General features: G+C 29.3%; 2 protein-coding genes across 2 annotated transcripts; one reads left to right on the forward strand and one right to left on the reverse strand.

Moving 5' to 3' along the window:
• Window positions 1–2,259: 2,259 nt before the first annotated feature.
• On the forward strand, window positions 2,260–6,440 carry LOC110603512 (bark storage protein A). Its single transcript, XM_021741265.2, has 5 exons — window positions 2,260–2,650; window positions 2,745–2,812; window positions 2,918–3,073; window positions 3,242–3,493; window positions 6,081–6,440. The coding sequence occupies exons 1-5, from the start codon at window positions 2,419–2,421 to the stop codon at window positions 6,438–6,440; spliced, it is 1,068 nt and encodes a 355-aa protein (XP_021596957.1). The 5' UTR covers window positions 2,260–2,418.
• Window positions 6,441–6,543: 103 nt separating this feature from the next.
• Window positions 6,544–12,490, reverse strand: LOC110603511 (protein NRT1/ PTR FAMILY 1.2). The gene is made up of 4 exons (XM_021741264.2): window positions 12,146–12,490; window positions 11,839–12,056; window positions 7,551–8,101; window positions 6,544–7,455 (listed from the first exon to the last, which is right to left on the reverse strand). The coding sequence occupies exons 1-4, from the start codon at window positions 12,222–12,224 to the stop codon at window positions 6,579–6,581; spliced, it is 1,725 nt and encodes a 574-aa protein (XP_021596956.1). The 5' UTR covers window positions 12,225–12,490; the 3' UTR covers window positions 6,544–6,578.
• Between the last annotated feature and the right edge of the window lie 3,608 nt (window positions 12,491–16,098).

Raw genomic sequence — 16,098 nt, forward strand, 5'->3', positions numbered from 1 at the left:
TAAATATAAATTTTTTAAAATATTAGAGATATTTTATTATATTTTTTTAAAATCAATAGACCAATTAAATAAATTTTTTTATAATATAAAATTTAAATAATAATTTTTTTAAATATTTATTATAATATTTTAGTGAAAATTAAGGGAGGAAAAATAATAATGGAACTGTTAAAAGTAGTGAATTACGATTGTAATTTTTATTTTTTAAATTAATCTTAAAATATATATAAATTTAAAATTTTTAATTTTAGTGTTTATATAAATTTAAATTTATCGGTTCTACTTCTAGTTCGATTCAAAATAAAATTTTATAAAAATAACTAAAAGAGTATGAAATTTATTAATAACGTGACTTCTATAAAAAAAAAATAATCAATTTTTTAAAAATTAAATAACAATTTCAAATTTGTGTTTCTTATTGAAAAATTTGATAATATTCTGAAAAAAAAATAAATAATGAAACTCAATATATTTTTAGTTATAGTTTTATGATCTATAATTTATATTTGAGAGAAAAATAAAAGAATTATTTAAAATATTTATTATTCTTTTATATCGGAGAGAATTACTATTTAATTTTTTATATTAATGAATTAATCTCTTAATTTTAAAAAATATATTAAAATATTTTTGAGATATTTAAAAATTTATTAATTAATTTATTCGTTAATGTTGATAAAAGTTTAAAATGAGCAATTATTTAATTAATTTTTATAAAATTAAGAGATCAACTAATAAATTTTATTCATATTATAGGGACTAAATAATAAAATATTTAATATTTCAGAGATATTTTATTAAATTTTTTAAATTAAAGAATTAATTAATAAATTTTACTAAATATGATGGACTAAATAGTTATTTTTCTTTAATTTATTATAATAAAAAATAAATTTAATTAACCGTTAAAATTAATTCATTTTGCATTTTTACTATTTAAGTTATTAATAAAGTTTATGTAGATTAAAAATTCTTAATATTTTTTAACTTAAATTCTTTTAGTTAAGTTTTTTGTTTTATTATAATTCAATTAAAATTAAAAAAAAAGGTCACTTTCACCAATAAAACTCAAAAATTAAGATAATGATTTTAATATGTAATATGATATTAAATATTTTTCAAAAAATAAACTTAAAAAAACTTTCTTTCCTTTTAAATTGATTTGTATAAGAAATTGATTAAAATTAAAAAAATTAAAAAACGTTACTTTTACTTTATAAAACTGAAAATTAAAATAATAATTTTAATATGTAATGTAACATTAAAATTAATTAAAAAAAATAAAAAACAATATTTAAAAAACAATAAAATTATAACTCTATTTTATCGAAAATTATAATATATCACATTTAAAATAAAAATATAATATAATATATAATCTGTCTATAATTTATAAATCTATCATTCACATAATTTAATATTATAATAAATTTAATATATATATATATTAAATTCATTTCTGCTAAAAGAAATTTTCTCTTTTTTGTTATAGAAATTTATTATTTAAGACTTTTTTTTATTTCACATAATTAGCAAATATATATATGAAGTATTAATAAGAATTTTAAAATGAAAAAAAAATTATTTTTCTTTTTTCTTAAAATGATTTATTTTTTTCTTTGATGAAAGAAATATTGTTTTATGAAAAAATATAAATAATGAAAAATATTTTACTTAATGAAAGGAAAATTTAAGTTTTAAAGAAATATATTAACAAATTTATATATAGAAATTTGAATAAAATTTTTAAAATATAAAAAATAAAAAAAGAAGTGATTTTTCTTAAATAAATTTAATTTTTCACATTGATTAAAAAATATTTTTTGTTAATTAATTTTTATGAATGCATCAAACGTCAAAAAATATAAAAATATTTTTTATAAAATAAACGAGATGTCATTAAAAATATAAGTACATCAATGGAGAAAATAATACGAAATTGAGAAGTTCTATTCAAAACTCATTTGAGTGATGAAAAATAAGTTTTCTGATAATATCTTATCTTTTTTTCATTTTACATGACAGAAAAATCTTTTGCAATATTATCTTTTCGGAAACTTAATTACAACCTTTATAGCTTATAGAAGAATTCACATCACTGAATCTTCTGTTGATAAAATATCATTATTGTTGCTTGTAGATATATCATGAATCTTTTTTTTCAAACTATAAAAAATATATATTTTAATAACGGAAATATAACTATATCTTTAATATTTTTTCGTGAATGATAAATAATATAATTGGTCGTTATTATATTAAATTTTAATTATCGTTGTAAAATATTATTTTCGACTGAATTCATAATAGATCGGATCTTGATAAAATTACTGGTAATATAAATTATGTCCCAAGCTCTAAGACTAATAGTAGCTAAGGGTAGTGAATAGAGTTGTATTCAGGCAGAAGAAGAAGAAGATGGCTAGAGGTCTGAGAGTTGCTTTGTTGTTTTTTTATGGGGTGATGATGCTTAGTGCAGATTTTCATCAACAAGCAAATGCAGCAGTATCATCTAATACTATACAACTCATCAACAATGCTAACGAACACGGCCCTTATCTAGGTTTAGTTATTCCAAATCTTTTTGAGATGAACCCTCTTCTTCAATCTCCAAACTTCACTGCTACTGATCTCATTATCGATTTTTCTGGTAATATATATTTTTTCATAATTAAACTAAACTGTTGCATGTTCTTGTGGTTCTGCTTCTTCTATCTCTTTAGTGCGCTTCTCTTTATGCTTAGGGAGGAGATTTCGGTTTGGAACCATTGGAGAAAAGAAGGTGATCTTGGTGATGACAGGATTAAGCTTGGTATTGTTCTTAAAACAAAGCTTGTATTTATAGCAGATTTTAGAATAAATTTGGGTGGTTTTTAATAAATTACTTCCTTCTTCTTTCATGGGTATGCTCATGCAGATAAATGCAGGCATAACTACGCAGCTTTTACTAAGCTTTTTCAACATAGAAGGAGTTGTTCACTATGGAATTGCTGGAAATGCAAACCCATCTCTCAACATCGGAGACGTCACCATTCCCCGATACTGGGCACATACCGGACTCTGGAACTGGCAGGTACATATATGTATGTCCATATGATCCCACTCTCATTTTATACCTCAGATATATGGATCCGGACTATATAAGAATTTACCATATGGTGTGTTAGAGAGTCGAGTGACCACTGAGTGACTACTGGCTATGGAGTTTTGAACAGTACGTGCATGCATGGTTGTTGTGCAGAGATACGGACATGGACCTGAAGAGGAGCTTCCCCTGGAAGCAAATGGTGACTATACGAGGGATATTGGGTATCTTAAATTTGCAAACTACACAGTAAACGTCACCGGGTGTAGCGCCTACGATAACTTGCTAAACAATGTATGGTATCAGCCTGAAGAAGTTTTTCCTGTAGATGGAAATCCTGAGGAGAGACAACATGTCTTTTGGGTTCCTGTTGATCTTGCTTACTTTGAAATTTCTCAGACTCTAAAGGTAATAACTTTCTACTTTGCATACATTTATCAGATCTGAGGGAGAAAAACAGTATTAGATCGAAAATGTAACAGAGTTGATAGGATTTGAGATGAAGCGGACCTGAAGCAGCGATCGTAGATTACTGTCGGTTAAAATGAGTGAGGTCGTAAATTATTGGCAATGGTTTAAGAATCCTTTAAAAAGTTAAATAACAATTTAATTTCTAAAATATTTTCGATTTGAATAGATATATATAATATTTATAATATATATAAAAGTGTGAATGGAAGTGTGGACTTTTGAATTGATTAAATTATTTTTATATATTTTTAATATATAATTAAAATTTTAATTTTAAAATTATTATTTTACATATAAATTTTATTATTAATAACTTTTAATTAATTGATAATTCTTCATAGGACTCTTAATAATTTATAATTTATTTATAACATATATAAAAATGTGGATGAGTGCGAAAACTTTTAAATTAATATTTACAAAAATTAAGTAATAATATAAAATTAAAATTTTAATTATATATATAATTCAATGAGAATAGAATTATTATTTTACTTATATATTCTATTATATTAATAACTCTTAATTAATTGATAATTCTACATAAATAGGATTCCTAATAGTTTTAAGTTAATTAAAGAAAACCATAAAACTTATTATTCTATTTTATTTTATTTAATAAAATACAAAGAATTTTTTCTTAAATTAGAAATTTATATTGAAATAACTTATATAATTTACAGATTTTTTCGCTGTGAATAATAATAATTTAATTTAATTTAATTAATGTATCTATAATAAAAATAGTGAGTGCAAAACGTTAAGCTAGCTTACTATACGCGAGTAATAGAATCCAATGATTTTCTTTATTTCTTTTTTCTTATAATAGAATCAACAGGTAACATATAATATTTTTTAATATCTTATAAAAATTAAATTAGGTTACTCATATCATTTATTTAAAATTTAAAAATAAAATAAATTCATATATATGCCATATTTATGTAATAATATATTTTTAATTCATGTTATTCTAAAATAATTATTTTTCTTTATTTTGTGTAAAATAATTTGTTAGTTATATTTTTTTATTTTAAATTAATGTCAATAAAAAATATTTCAAATTATTCTAATAAATTTACTTAAAAAAAATTGAAATGTTCAAGCAATAATATATTCAAAAAATTGCATAAAATCACATATTAATAGTAATGGATAAAAATAATTTTATCTTGTAATGAAGTAAAAAATTAAATAAAATTATATAATTTATTATGTAAAAATTATAATCCATATATTTATAGTGTAAAAGTATTATTTTATTTTTAAAAAATATTTTATTTTTAAAAAATAAAAATATTAAAATTAATGTTTATAACAATTGTTATAGTAAAGATACCAAATAAATTTAGATATTTTTTGAAAAAAAATCTATACAATTACTAATTAATAGGTAGTGAAATTATTTGATATTAAATATATTAACGTTTATAAAAAAATTTAAGTTGATATTAACTCAATATACTATGAAGAAATTATCACATCTCAAAAAATTTTATATTATAATTTTACACCATTTTAATATGTAGATATATTTATTAAAAACAATAAAATAATAGAGATGTATGATTTAAATATTTTTATATTTATTTTATTTTGAGTTAATTTTATAATAATTAAATTTTAATATCAATATTTTTACTAAATATTGTAGTTATTCATTAAAATCAATGTGTATAATAAAAATATAAGAAAAGATATCGATACAAACTAATTACAATCTGTGAATTATTTTATTAAATATAATATTAATTTATAGGTGTTATTACTTAATTATCTTAATAGCTTAACAGAATACTGTTAGTTATAAAAAGCAATTCAATCGACAATAATAATGAATTTTTTGAAATTTCACTTAAGAAATAGACAAAAGAAAATCAACAATAACATTAGCTGCATTTTATTATGGTGATTTGAAATTTTATCTAATAAAACTTTAATTTATATAAATTTTTATAGATTTATTGATTAATCGAGTAATTAAATTGTAAATATTATTTGAAAAATTATAATTTTACTACTAAAAGCATATTCAAAAGAAACTAATTCTATTAAAAGAATGAAATTATTCTAAGAGTGAGATGAAATAGTATAAGTTTTTTTTCTTAATAAAAAGTCTTGAGTTCAAAACATAGCATACAGCAAAAATTAATTATTTTAAAATTAAATATAAGAAATTTAATTTATATATTTTTTTAAATCTAAGAATATATATATGCATTAAAATAATTAATTTTAATTATTTAATTAACTATTTATATAGACAGTTGAAATAATGGATGCTGAATATGCAAAATTTAAATTCAGTCCAAGTATCATAATTATAAATATATTCCAAAATCAATTATATAGTATCATATTCATACCTGCTTTAATAAGATTGATCAGACTGAATGGACACTAGAAGCAAAAACTGCTCAAATATGACCATCAATACGTTAAAAAGAAAAAGAAAAAAAGAAGAGATTGAATCATATGATCAAGCATTGAGCAGGCATTTTCATTGTTTGTTCATATTGATTAGGATTTGAAACTAGAAGGCTGCTTGAACTCGACAACGTGTTTATCTGAGACCCCAAAAGTGGTGACAGTGGAAAGAGGAGCAAGTGCAAGCATTTACCTGGATAATGCAGCTTATCGAAGCTTCATATATGATAAATTCAACGTAAGCCCTGTGGAAATGGAAACTGTAGCTGTGGCTTTGATATGTCTCCAGCAAAAGATACCTTTTATAGCTTTTAGAGCTCTCTCTGACTTAGCCGGAGGTGGATCTGCCCATTCTAATGAGGCTGATACTTTCATCTCTCTTGCTGCCAACAATTCTGTTGCAGTCGTTTTGGAATTCATCAAGCGTTTACCCGTGAAAAAGACCTATATTTCCTAGAGAGGAATATGGAATTTTCCTAATAAAAATATAAATATAATAAAACTGAACTCTAAAATAAGTTTTCCTAGGAGCTTTCTATATATTCAAATCATGCTGATCCATTAGCGAACAACTTCTGTTTCTTGACCTTAATAACTAATCAATGCCCTCACTTGTACTTTCATCAGGGTGATTATCTCTTTCTGCGTTGCAAGGACCATAAGCCTTGCTGCAAACAAGATAATACAAAAAGTTAATCAAGCTAAGACTAGCAAGAAGCCAGTAATAATAATCATAGTGACCCCTATTAATGTTGCTTGATACCCAACTCCCCTCTCCTCCTCTTTTAGTAAAATAATCAATACTAGTCATTATAAAACTTGCAACAAGATTTGCAGCAGAAAATCCCATTTCAACCAAAGTGACAGCTATGCTAGACATGCATTTGGGCAACTCAGTGTAGTAGAATTCGTTCTGTCCAATTGCACCAAAGGCCTCTGCTAATCCACCAAGGATATTGTATGGCAATAACCACATTGCAGACATGTGAACTACAGCGTTAGGGTCATCTATAAATCCTTCCCTGATTGCAGTTTCTCGTCGGATGCATTCTACGACTGCTAATGCTACCATGGACGCTGAAGAGAGTAGAATCCCAATTCCCATTCTTTGTTTCAAGCTTAAACGAACTGGTTGTCCCTTGAGTTTTGATGCTAGAGGGATAATTACACGATCATAGAGGCTAATCCATACTACAAGGGAGATAACCAAGAAAACGTTGAGGGAGCCAGCAGGAACTTCAAAATTTGAAGTCATGTGTCGGTCCATGGTGGATGCCTGGAGCACAAGAAAAGAGCTTTGGCTTACAGTCACAGCCATGATTATTCCTGCTGACCATATTGGGATTATCTTGACAATAGCCTTTAGCTCTTCTACTTGATCTACTGTACAAAGACTCCACGGATCTGAAGCTCTTCCATCTGGTGTCAGGTCTTCTAGAGGATTTCTGATGATGCAAGCTTTGTTTAGGAACCTATGACAGGGTTAGAGAAATCCTTTCAGAAGATAATTAATCCAATTTGCGGTTTAGAATTGTACTGCAAAACGCAGTTCACTAATTGATGATACCTTAATTTATCACTTGGAGCCAGAATCACAGTATCCTTCCAATTATGGTATGCTTCATTGGTGACTTGGGATGATAACGGAAGGCTTCTATTTTTGTAGGCAGCAACAACAACTTGAGCAAATCTAGTAAACAGGCTTGACTTGGGTCGAGACTTGACATAAAAGGGAGAAGCTAACAAGAAGAGAAGAGGTGACATGATCATGAGCACTACAGGAACTCCAAAACCCGCTTTCCAACCCATCACATCTTGAATGTAAACAACACAAGTCATTGCAATAACTACAGCAAAAGAGGCTATTGCATAGTACCAGCTGAAGAAGCTCTCTAGGATTTGTGCATTTTTAATGTTCTCTCCCTTCCTCAGCTGATCAGCACCAAAGGCTAAGGCAGAAGACCTCACTCCACCAGCTCCAACGGAGATGAGCCCAAAAGATAAATATAAAAATAGAAGCTGTAATGTTGTGGCAGAAGGACAACCGTCACTGAATTGTACACAAGGGGGCGGCCGTGCTTGTGGAATCACAGTTGTTAACCATAACAGAAAGGTCCCCTGTGCAGTGAAAATTGGAGCAAATTGTAAAGCCCAGATATTTTCAACTGAAATTACTGTAAAAAGGTCCACTAATTACCATTTCAAAGGAAAGAAAAAGCTTCAAGAAAAAAAAAAGGGAAAAACTAATTATCTTGTGTATTACATATTATCAGCACAATTCTAAATTCCGTTTATGCTTTTAATTTTTGAGAAATTATTATAGTAAATAAATTCAATGCACATGTAAAATTATATATTACTATTTAGAAATTGTAATTGAACATTTCCTTGAAAATAAATTGGACAAGTGGACAACTACTTAAACTAAAAGTAAACTTGATTAATTCATTTTGATTTTCTATTTATTTTTTATTTTATTCTTACATTATTAAAATTAAGTTATGGCCTAATGACACAATAAATTAAAGATTGATTAAAACTTTTTTAATTTTATCCACTTGATTTTAAATTATTATTTTATTTATTCTAAACTTATCTTATTTAAATCATCCTAAATTGAATAATCTATATCTCAATAATTTTATTTTACATGAAAATTCTCACTTTAAGTAAATATAATTATTTTAATTAATTAAAATATTTATTAAATTAAAATATATAGATTTGATTTAATAAAACAAAAATATATATATGATACATGAGATAATATTATATCATTTACTAATATATATTTAAAATGATTAAATACACAAGACAATTAAAATATATGCAATTTATCATATTATTGCTAACATTACGAAGTTCATCAGAAAATGTGATAAAACTAGTACAAATAATATAACTTCTATTTTGCTTCTCATAAGGTATATATTACATATATGTAATCATCAATAAGGATATAACTATACTTTAATGCACATGAATTAATAAATTATCTTTTTTAAAATGTAAATTAAGTATTTTCAATTATTAATATTATTTTTATAGAAAAATAGAGAATATGAGATATAACTATTAGTATTAATGTCTAATAACAAAAAATTACTAATGTTATTAAATTTTTTTTAAAAAAATTATTATTTATAAATTTTATAAATTAGTAGGTCATAAAATTATATTATAAATTTTATCTAAAAATTAAAATTAATCATATTTTAAAAAGTTCTACGTAATATTTTAATAATTTGAAACAATATAATGAATATGAATATTAAAGCAAATTATAAATTTACTGTCATAATGTCGTAAGAAATTTAAAAAAATATATATATAAAATTGAATGTAATACCTTTAATTTTATATGATAATATATTAAATTAATTATCTTCACGAATTTTTGGTAACAAAATAATTTGTAAATATAATATTATATATAAATTTTTTAAAAAATATATTAAAATAAGATAAATTACGAATATATATATATAACAAGAAAAACAACGTATGATGCCCATAAGGAAAAGCTAATTTAATAATAAGTATACATGAAATTTTGTCAGTTGTAATCATGAATCTAACAGATATCTTTAATTTGTTGGTAGAAACTTTAATTGATCTCATGCAATTTGATTTAAAAAAAAAACAAAGACCTATGTACTTTATATTCATAAGTGGTGATTTACAAAAATATTCCCGAATGCCAAATATTAGCAAATCAATCACTATTTTTCAAAAACTTCATTAAATTTTCCCTAAATCTTGATTACATCAAACGCTTTAGAGTGCATTGGTATCACTTTAAGCTTTTTATTTCTCATTTTTAAAATATAAAAAAGCTATTTTTGTTTTTATTTCTCACCTTCTTACAAATATTTTTTTAGGCATACTAAAAAATATATTTATTTTTATTAATTTCTTAATTATATTTATCTTAAATAGATTATATTTTATGAAATACTAAAAGATATTTTGAGAGATTTTTTAAAAATAAGATAAAATTAAATAGAATTATAATAGCCAATGTTATTACAATGTAAAAATAATAATAATAATAATTTTAAAATAATAAAAAAATATGGATAAAAATTATAGAATAAGAGTATTATTTTTTCTTTCATTTTCTGTTGCTATAGATAAAAAAAAAAAAATAAACATGAGCACCTTGTAAAAAATTATTTTCAAAACTCTAAAATTAAATTATGTATATTACTACAAAATTCAAAATCTAATACTTAACCCAATAGTATTTAATAATGAGATAATACTTAAGTATATATGGAAAGTGAGAATTAAAAGGGATAATAAAGAAAAATGAGAATAATATTCAAAGAGAGAAATAATTTCTTGGAATTTAAAAGCAAAACAGGAAAGGTATTTAAAAAAAAAAAAAAGCAAAAAGGTGATGAGTGAATCAAAGGCTATGAATTTTCTATCTTTTGTAATTGGAGTAAATTATTTTAAAAGAAAAAGAGAAGGTCGCTTGTTTATTCACCTTTTACAAGGCAAAAATATGGTAAAAACATTAATTTTTTTCGATGCAATTCAATGTTGAAAGAAATATTTAGATGTATAAAGATTTTAGAAAAAAGAAAAAAAAAGGTGAAAAATGAAGAAAGGATGAGTTTTAGATGGAAAAATTTTACTTAGTGCAAATTGATAAATGAATCCACAACATATAAAAATAAAACAAAAACGAAAGGGAAGAAAAGAGTAGCTTCTGTGGATTTCTATTAAAACGGTCAAACGAGGGTTAATAGTTATAGAATACAAAATTTTATAAAAAATTAATTTTTTTAAAATAAAAGAATTTTTTTAAGTGATAATTTTTATTGTTAAATAAAAATAATTATATATAATTTTGTAAGAATTATTTAAAAGTTTTTCTTATTAAATAAATCGTATTATATTACCATACTCCATTTGCAAATTCTAAATAAATGATAATCTGGTCCTAAATTTTGTCATTATCAACACTTTCATTTATTATTTTTTTATAAATAGATTGATCTTTATTCTATAATATTATTTTGACATTTTCTGTGATAAGTGATAAAAGTGTTTACTAATTAGTTATTTTTTCATGTTTTGTCCATTTTAAATATTTTATTATTATTGAGGAATTGCATCTGGGGTCTCATATGAATGACCCGGTCCATATTCTTTCAGATATAGAGATTGTTATTGTGAATGTCATTTTGACCCGTTTAAAAAAGAAAATACTAATCCATCTTGATAGTTTTCTTTTTTCAGCCATTTTCTCATTTTAGCCATTTTCTTATTTTATTGATTGCAGAAATTATTAAATAAAAGTAATGTTAAGACTAAAATCACAATATTGAAAAACAGGAAAAGTACCTTTTAAGATTATTTCTTTTTGACCAGCAATTGAAGTTGCATTATATGGCTGAAGGTCCACAACTCTAAAGGTTCTCTCCTTTTCTTATTATTATCATTGACCATTTTACTGACAGCTCGTGTTTTATTTTTTAAATAAACTATTTATTTTATCTCCATTTTTCTTTAATTTTCGCAGATTGATGGCATTCGTTCATTGTAATTTAGTATATATTTCTAGAAAAAATAATTTATTATACTTTTATTGAGAAAAATGTTATGATAAAAATAATTTAATAATTTAGAAAATTCTTGGATATATCGGTTTATATAAATTATTTATGGGTTTAATTAATTAAAAGTTAAAAAAATTATATTTTCTAATGAAATCCATCCCTATTATTTTGATAACATATAAAATTTTAATCAGCAGAATGTGTAAATTACTGGTGTAGAACAATAGCAAGCTAGGGTGGGAGGAAGTCCAAACAGTGGATTAAATTAAAATTAAAAGGAATTACCAGGAGACTAATTGCAGATCCAAATGCGATCACCGGAAACCGACCGAAGTAAGAATCGGCGAGAAAAGCCCCAATAATTGGCGTGAGATTAGTGGCAGCTGACCAGAAGAAGAGTATATTTGCCCCTGTAGCTGCCTCCAACCTATACTCTCTCCTCAAATACAGAATCATGTTTGGCAACAGCCCGTAACTCGAAACTTTCTCAAATGCCGAAGTCGCTGCCACAAAAACTCCACAATCATCATTACGTAATTCTTCCAATTTTCTATTGTTTGATTTATTTATAGATACATATTCGCATACGTACCTACGATGAAAGGCAAGGCTCGGAAGCCACCCTCTCGGTGGTTCTTGCCGGCGATGAGCGGCTCCGTGACGGTGATCATGTTCTTATCGTTGTGAGATGATGATTGTGACGGAGGTTCAATTTGATTTTCTTATATAGCGTTCTCTGTCGGTTAGAAAAAAGGGAGAGAGTAGGTGGAAGTGAGTAGATGGTGGGAAGACGACGGGGTTTGGCGGATGAATCTATGCATGCAACAGTAACAAGATTTTTAGCAGCTACCACTATCCATAAATAACAGAAGTGAGACGCTGCCGTTTTATGGTTGCATACACTCCTCGTTGGATTATTGCGATGCTCACGTCTAGGAGACATCGGAAAATCTTGCTCTAACCAGAAAAATTCTCTTTTGGAAAATTATAGTAATGCGTTACGGCGGAGGTGGACCTGCAACGTAAGTTGAGGCCGTGGCCCTCAAAAGTTTTCAAAATCAAATAAAAAGAATAAAATAAATTAATAAATTAAATTATTAAATAACAAGTGATAATCTGAAATTCAGAAAATAGGATTTTTACAATGGGTTCTGTAAAACTTAGAAAAATCTTAAACCTAAAATAGAGTATTTCTCTTTTTATAGGTTTCCTTTTATCTGCTAGTTACGTGCCAACAGAACGAGTATCATTAGACCATCTGTCCCTGCTACGCTGATACGGACGTACGAGGGGATCAGATCTCTGCCCCATGCGTAACGGTCTCTGATTCTCTCTGGGTGCGGGTAGGCGGGTCTGCGAGGCGGATGGATGAATCCTTCTTCGGGTTCCGGGCTGGACCGGAGAATAGGAACAAAGCAGGACCTGAATGGGATCGGTCCAAGGTGTAGTAAGGACGAGGCCGGCCTGTTGGAGAAAGCCAGATAAACCCGGTCGTGAGGCTGAGCGAACTGGACCAGTTGGCGTGAGTGGCTTGAGGATCTCTAAGTAATGGGCTGTTTTCATGGGTCTGGCCCTAGACTGGGGTGAGGTGAACTCAGAGGTCATCAATTGCCCCTTTACCTTCTCGGCAGTTATTGCCCCAGCTGTCGAGGGGGTAAACCCCTAGAGTCATTATGACTGCGTCTGTTTGAATTCGGCTTGCCCTTCCATCTTATTGTCACTTGTAGCTTTAAATCTTCTCTATCTTTTTTCTATATTTAGCTTTCCTCTGCTCTTTGTGCGCACTGTTATCCTCGCTTTCTTACTTTTATCTTCCCGGTACATTTTCTTTCCTTTCTGGTGAATAGCCTTTAAGGATTCTGATGCTGCTAGCCTAGAGTATAAAGTCGCTCTGTTTCACATTAAAAACTCAACCTCTGACTATATATTACTAACCTTTCCTTCTTATCTTTGAGATCCTTAACGAAACAGCGAGGTTTCTCTTTTCGATTTTCCTTCCTCTTGTTCAACCGATCTCCCGAGAGATGCAAGTTTAGTTTTCTTTGTTGTGCGAAAGGGGTATGGTTTGCCCTTCCCTTGCTTCAGCTCGGGCTTCCATGCCGAGCTCTCGAGGTTCCGAATCTTCAAGGCTGTACATCAGTGTCAAGTCAGTCTCAGCTGCTCCAATTGTTCGAACTCTCGGGTCCTCTCGGACTTTGAGATCAATCGAGAACTTCAGGTCGATAGGAACAAAGCCTGCCCTACTTCCTGATGATGCCTTTCCGCATACGTTTCAAGATATTGAAAGTTTAACTTGTTCCATTGCTCTTCAGAATGTTTCGCTGGTTTTCCTGGGTGTGCACGAGTGTATTGTGCATCACACTTGGGTGTAGGTTTACAACATTCACTTGTTCCATTGCTCTTCAGAACGCCTACCTATGATGGAACAGTGATGGGTGCTTATGGGGATCGGCCTGTTCAGTTCCCCTATAATAACGAGACAGAGCTTAGCTGGCCTGCAAAGCTCATCTTCCGAACTATGAGAATTCGTCTGAATCGAAAGCTAGGATAGTGGGGTAGGCGATAGTGATGTAAACATAGATGATGATGTATCTGGGCATGTAAATCCTTTAAGGATAGCCTTTTATCCCGTAGTGTTGGTATTTGTGACATGCTGTAATGTGTTTTTCTTTTAATGAAATTTTTATTTTGCGTTCATACTCGAGCTGTTCTTTCCTTGTCATAAATGAAGTACTTAGATTGCTTGCTCCGTGACCTTTCCCGAGGGATCTGCTGTATTGCTTTTTCCCTCTCGCCCCTTCAGTCGTTCAGAACTAGAGTTTATTTAGCCAACTGAGCTTTTGACTTACTTTTTCCGAGCTGGACTAGTCATACCCGTGGGCTCTGTTTTTAACCTGTGAGCCGAGCTCTTGACCTTCTTAGGTAATGAGCAGGTCTGGTCTTTATCATGCTTCCATCTGCTTGCATCTTTGAGCTTTTTATTTATCTTTTTCCGAGCTGGGCTAGTCGTAACCCTGAGCTCTGTTTTTAACCTGTGAGCCGAGCTCCTGATCTTTTTAGGTGATGAGCAGGCTTGGTCTTTATCACTGGGTGAGAGGTCCAAGTGGAACCCGGTCTTAAGGTTTGAGCGAGTTGGGTTTGTTCTATGCAGATAGCATGTGGGCCTTCGGGTGTCAGGCTATTGCCATGGGCTTGGCCCTAGACTGGGTGAGGAGAATCCAGCGGCCATCAATTGCTTTTCGGGTGATGGGCTATTGCCGTGGGCCCAACCCTTGACAGGGGTGGCGAAGTCCAGCGGCCGTCGATTATTGTCCCTTTACCTTCTCGTCAGTTATTGTCCAACTGATGAGGGGGTAAACTTCGAGAGTAATTAATGACCAAGACAAAATTGTTCAGAGTGACACTTCGTCTCATTATTGCCTTTCCTTTCGAATTCTCTCTGTCTCCTGAAGAAACTTGTTCTCGTCTGCTCTCTATTTTCCTTCGACTTCTTCTGCCTTCTCGACCTTATTGCATTTCAGGTACGCTCTCTTACTCTTCCATGGAGGATTCTAAGCTTCCCAATGTTGCCAATCTCGAGTCGCACATTACTCCTTCTTCCATAACCAAGTATATTTCTCGGAGTTATTTAGACACTCCACTTTACCTTATTCGAGCTCCTCTTCGGAATGAAAGGATAGTTCTTCCAAAACCTTCCCCTCCTGGTTTGATAGATCCCCAAAGGCGTCTTTGCATAGTCTTCTTTCTTAAACAGAGGGATTTCGGTCTGACCTTCCCTTTTACCGCTTTCTTCATCGAGGTTTTTCGATACTTTGGGATAACCCCCCGGATGTTGTCCCCGAACTCCATTTTGTTCATGGCTTGTTTTGAATCCATTTGCCTGAGTTGGGGTTTTACATCCACAGCGTGTCTATTTGTCACTTTCTTCCGCCTTATTAGGGCGACTCAGAAATTTTACTATTTTTCCCCCCGTGGTGGATTGTCTCTTTTCACGGGCTACAAGGATTCAATAAAGGGATGGGTAGAGAATTTCCTTGTGGCGGAGCTGAGAAAAGATACCGACATATCGTGGGGAGTGGGGCTAGACTGGGAGGATGTCCCCCCGGGCATCAACGACCTGCCCCAACTAAGCCTCACCGAGCAGGTGGGGTATCTTCGACTGACTTCTGTTGACAAGAAGTATGACGTCGAGAGGTGTATGTTCGTGTCTAATCTTAGGGATATCCGGGATACGGGTATAATGCCTTGTTTAGCAACTCCGCTTTTCCTCGTAAGTGACATTAGAAAGTACGCTAACTCTTTCTGGTTTTGTGCCTTTTGGCAGCTTCCAACGTTAAAATGGATGAGATCAAGCCTCCGAAGAACTTAGTTCTGTCCCGGGAGAGTATGCACACTGCCTTAGATGCCCTTCGGGCTGGGTGTCGTGTGCCTGAGGTCGTTGATGAGGTGGCTCAAATGGTGTCTTCCAAGAAGGTTAGCCGACCTCTTGTCAGAGCTTCCTCTAAAGCTCCTAAGTCGAGCTCCCGTGGTGCAAAGTCCTCTAGG

This window comes from Manihot esculenta, chromosome 16 (genome assembly GCF_001659605.2).
Source record: "Manihot esculenta cultivar AM560-2 chromosome 16, M.esculenta_v8, whole genome shotgun sequence".
Lineage (NCBI taxonomy): Eukaryota > Viridiplantae > Streptophyta > Magnoliopsida > Malpighiales > Euphorbiaceae > Manihot > Manihot esculenta.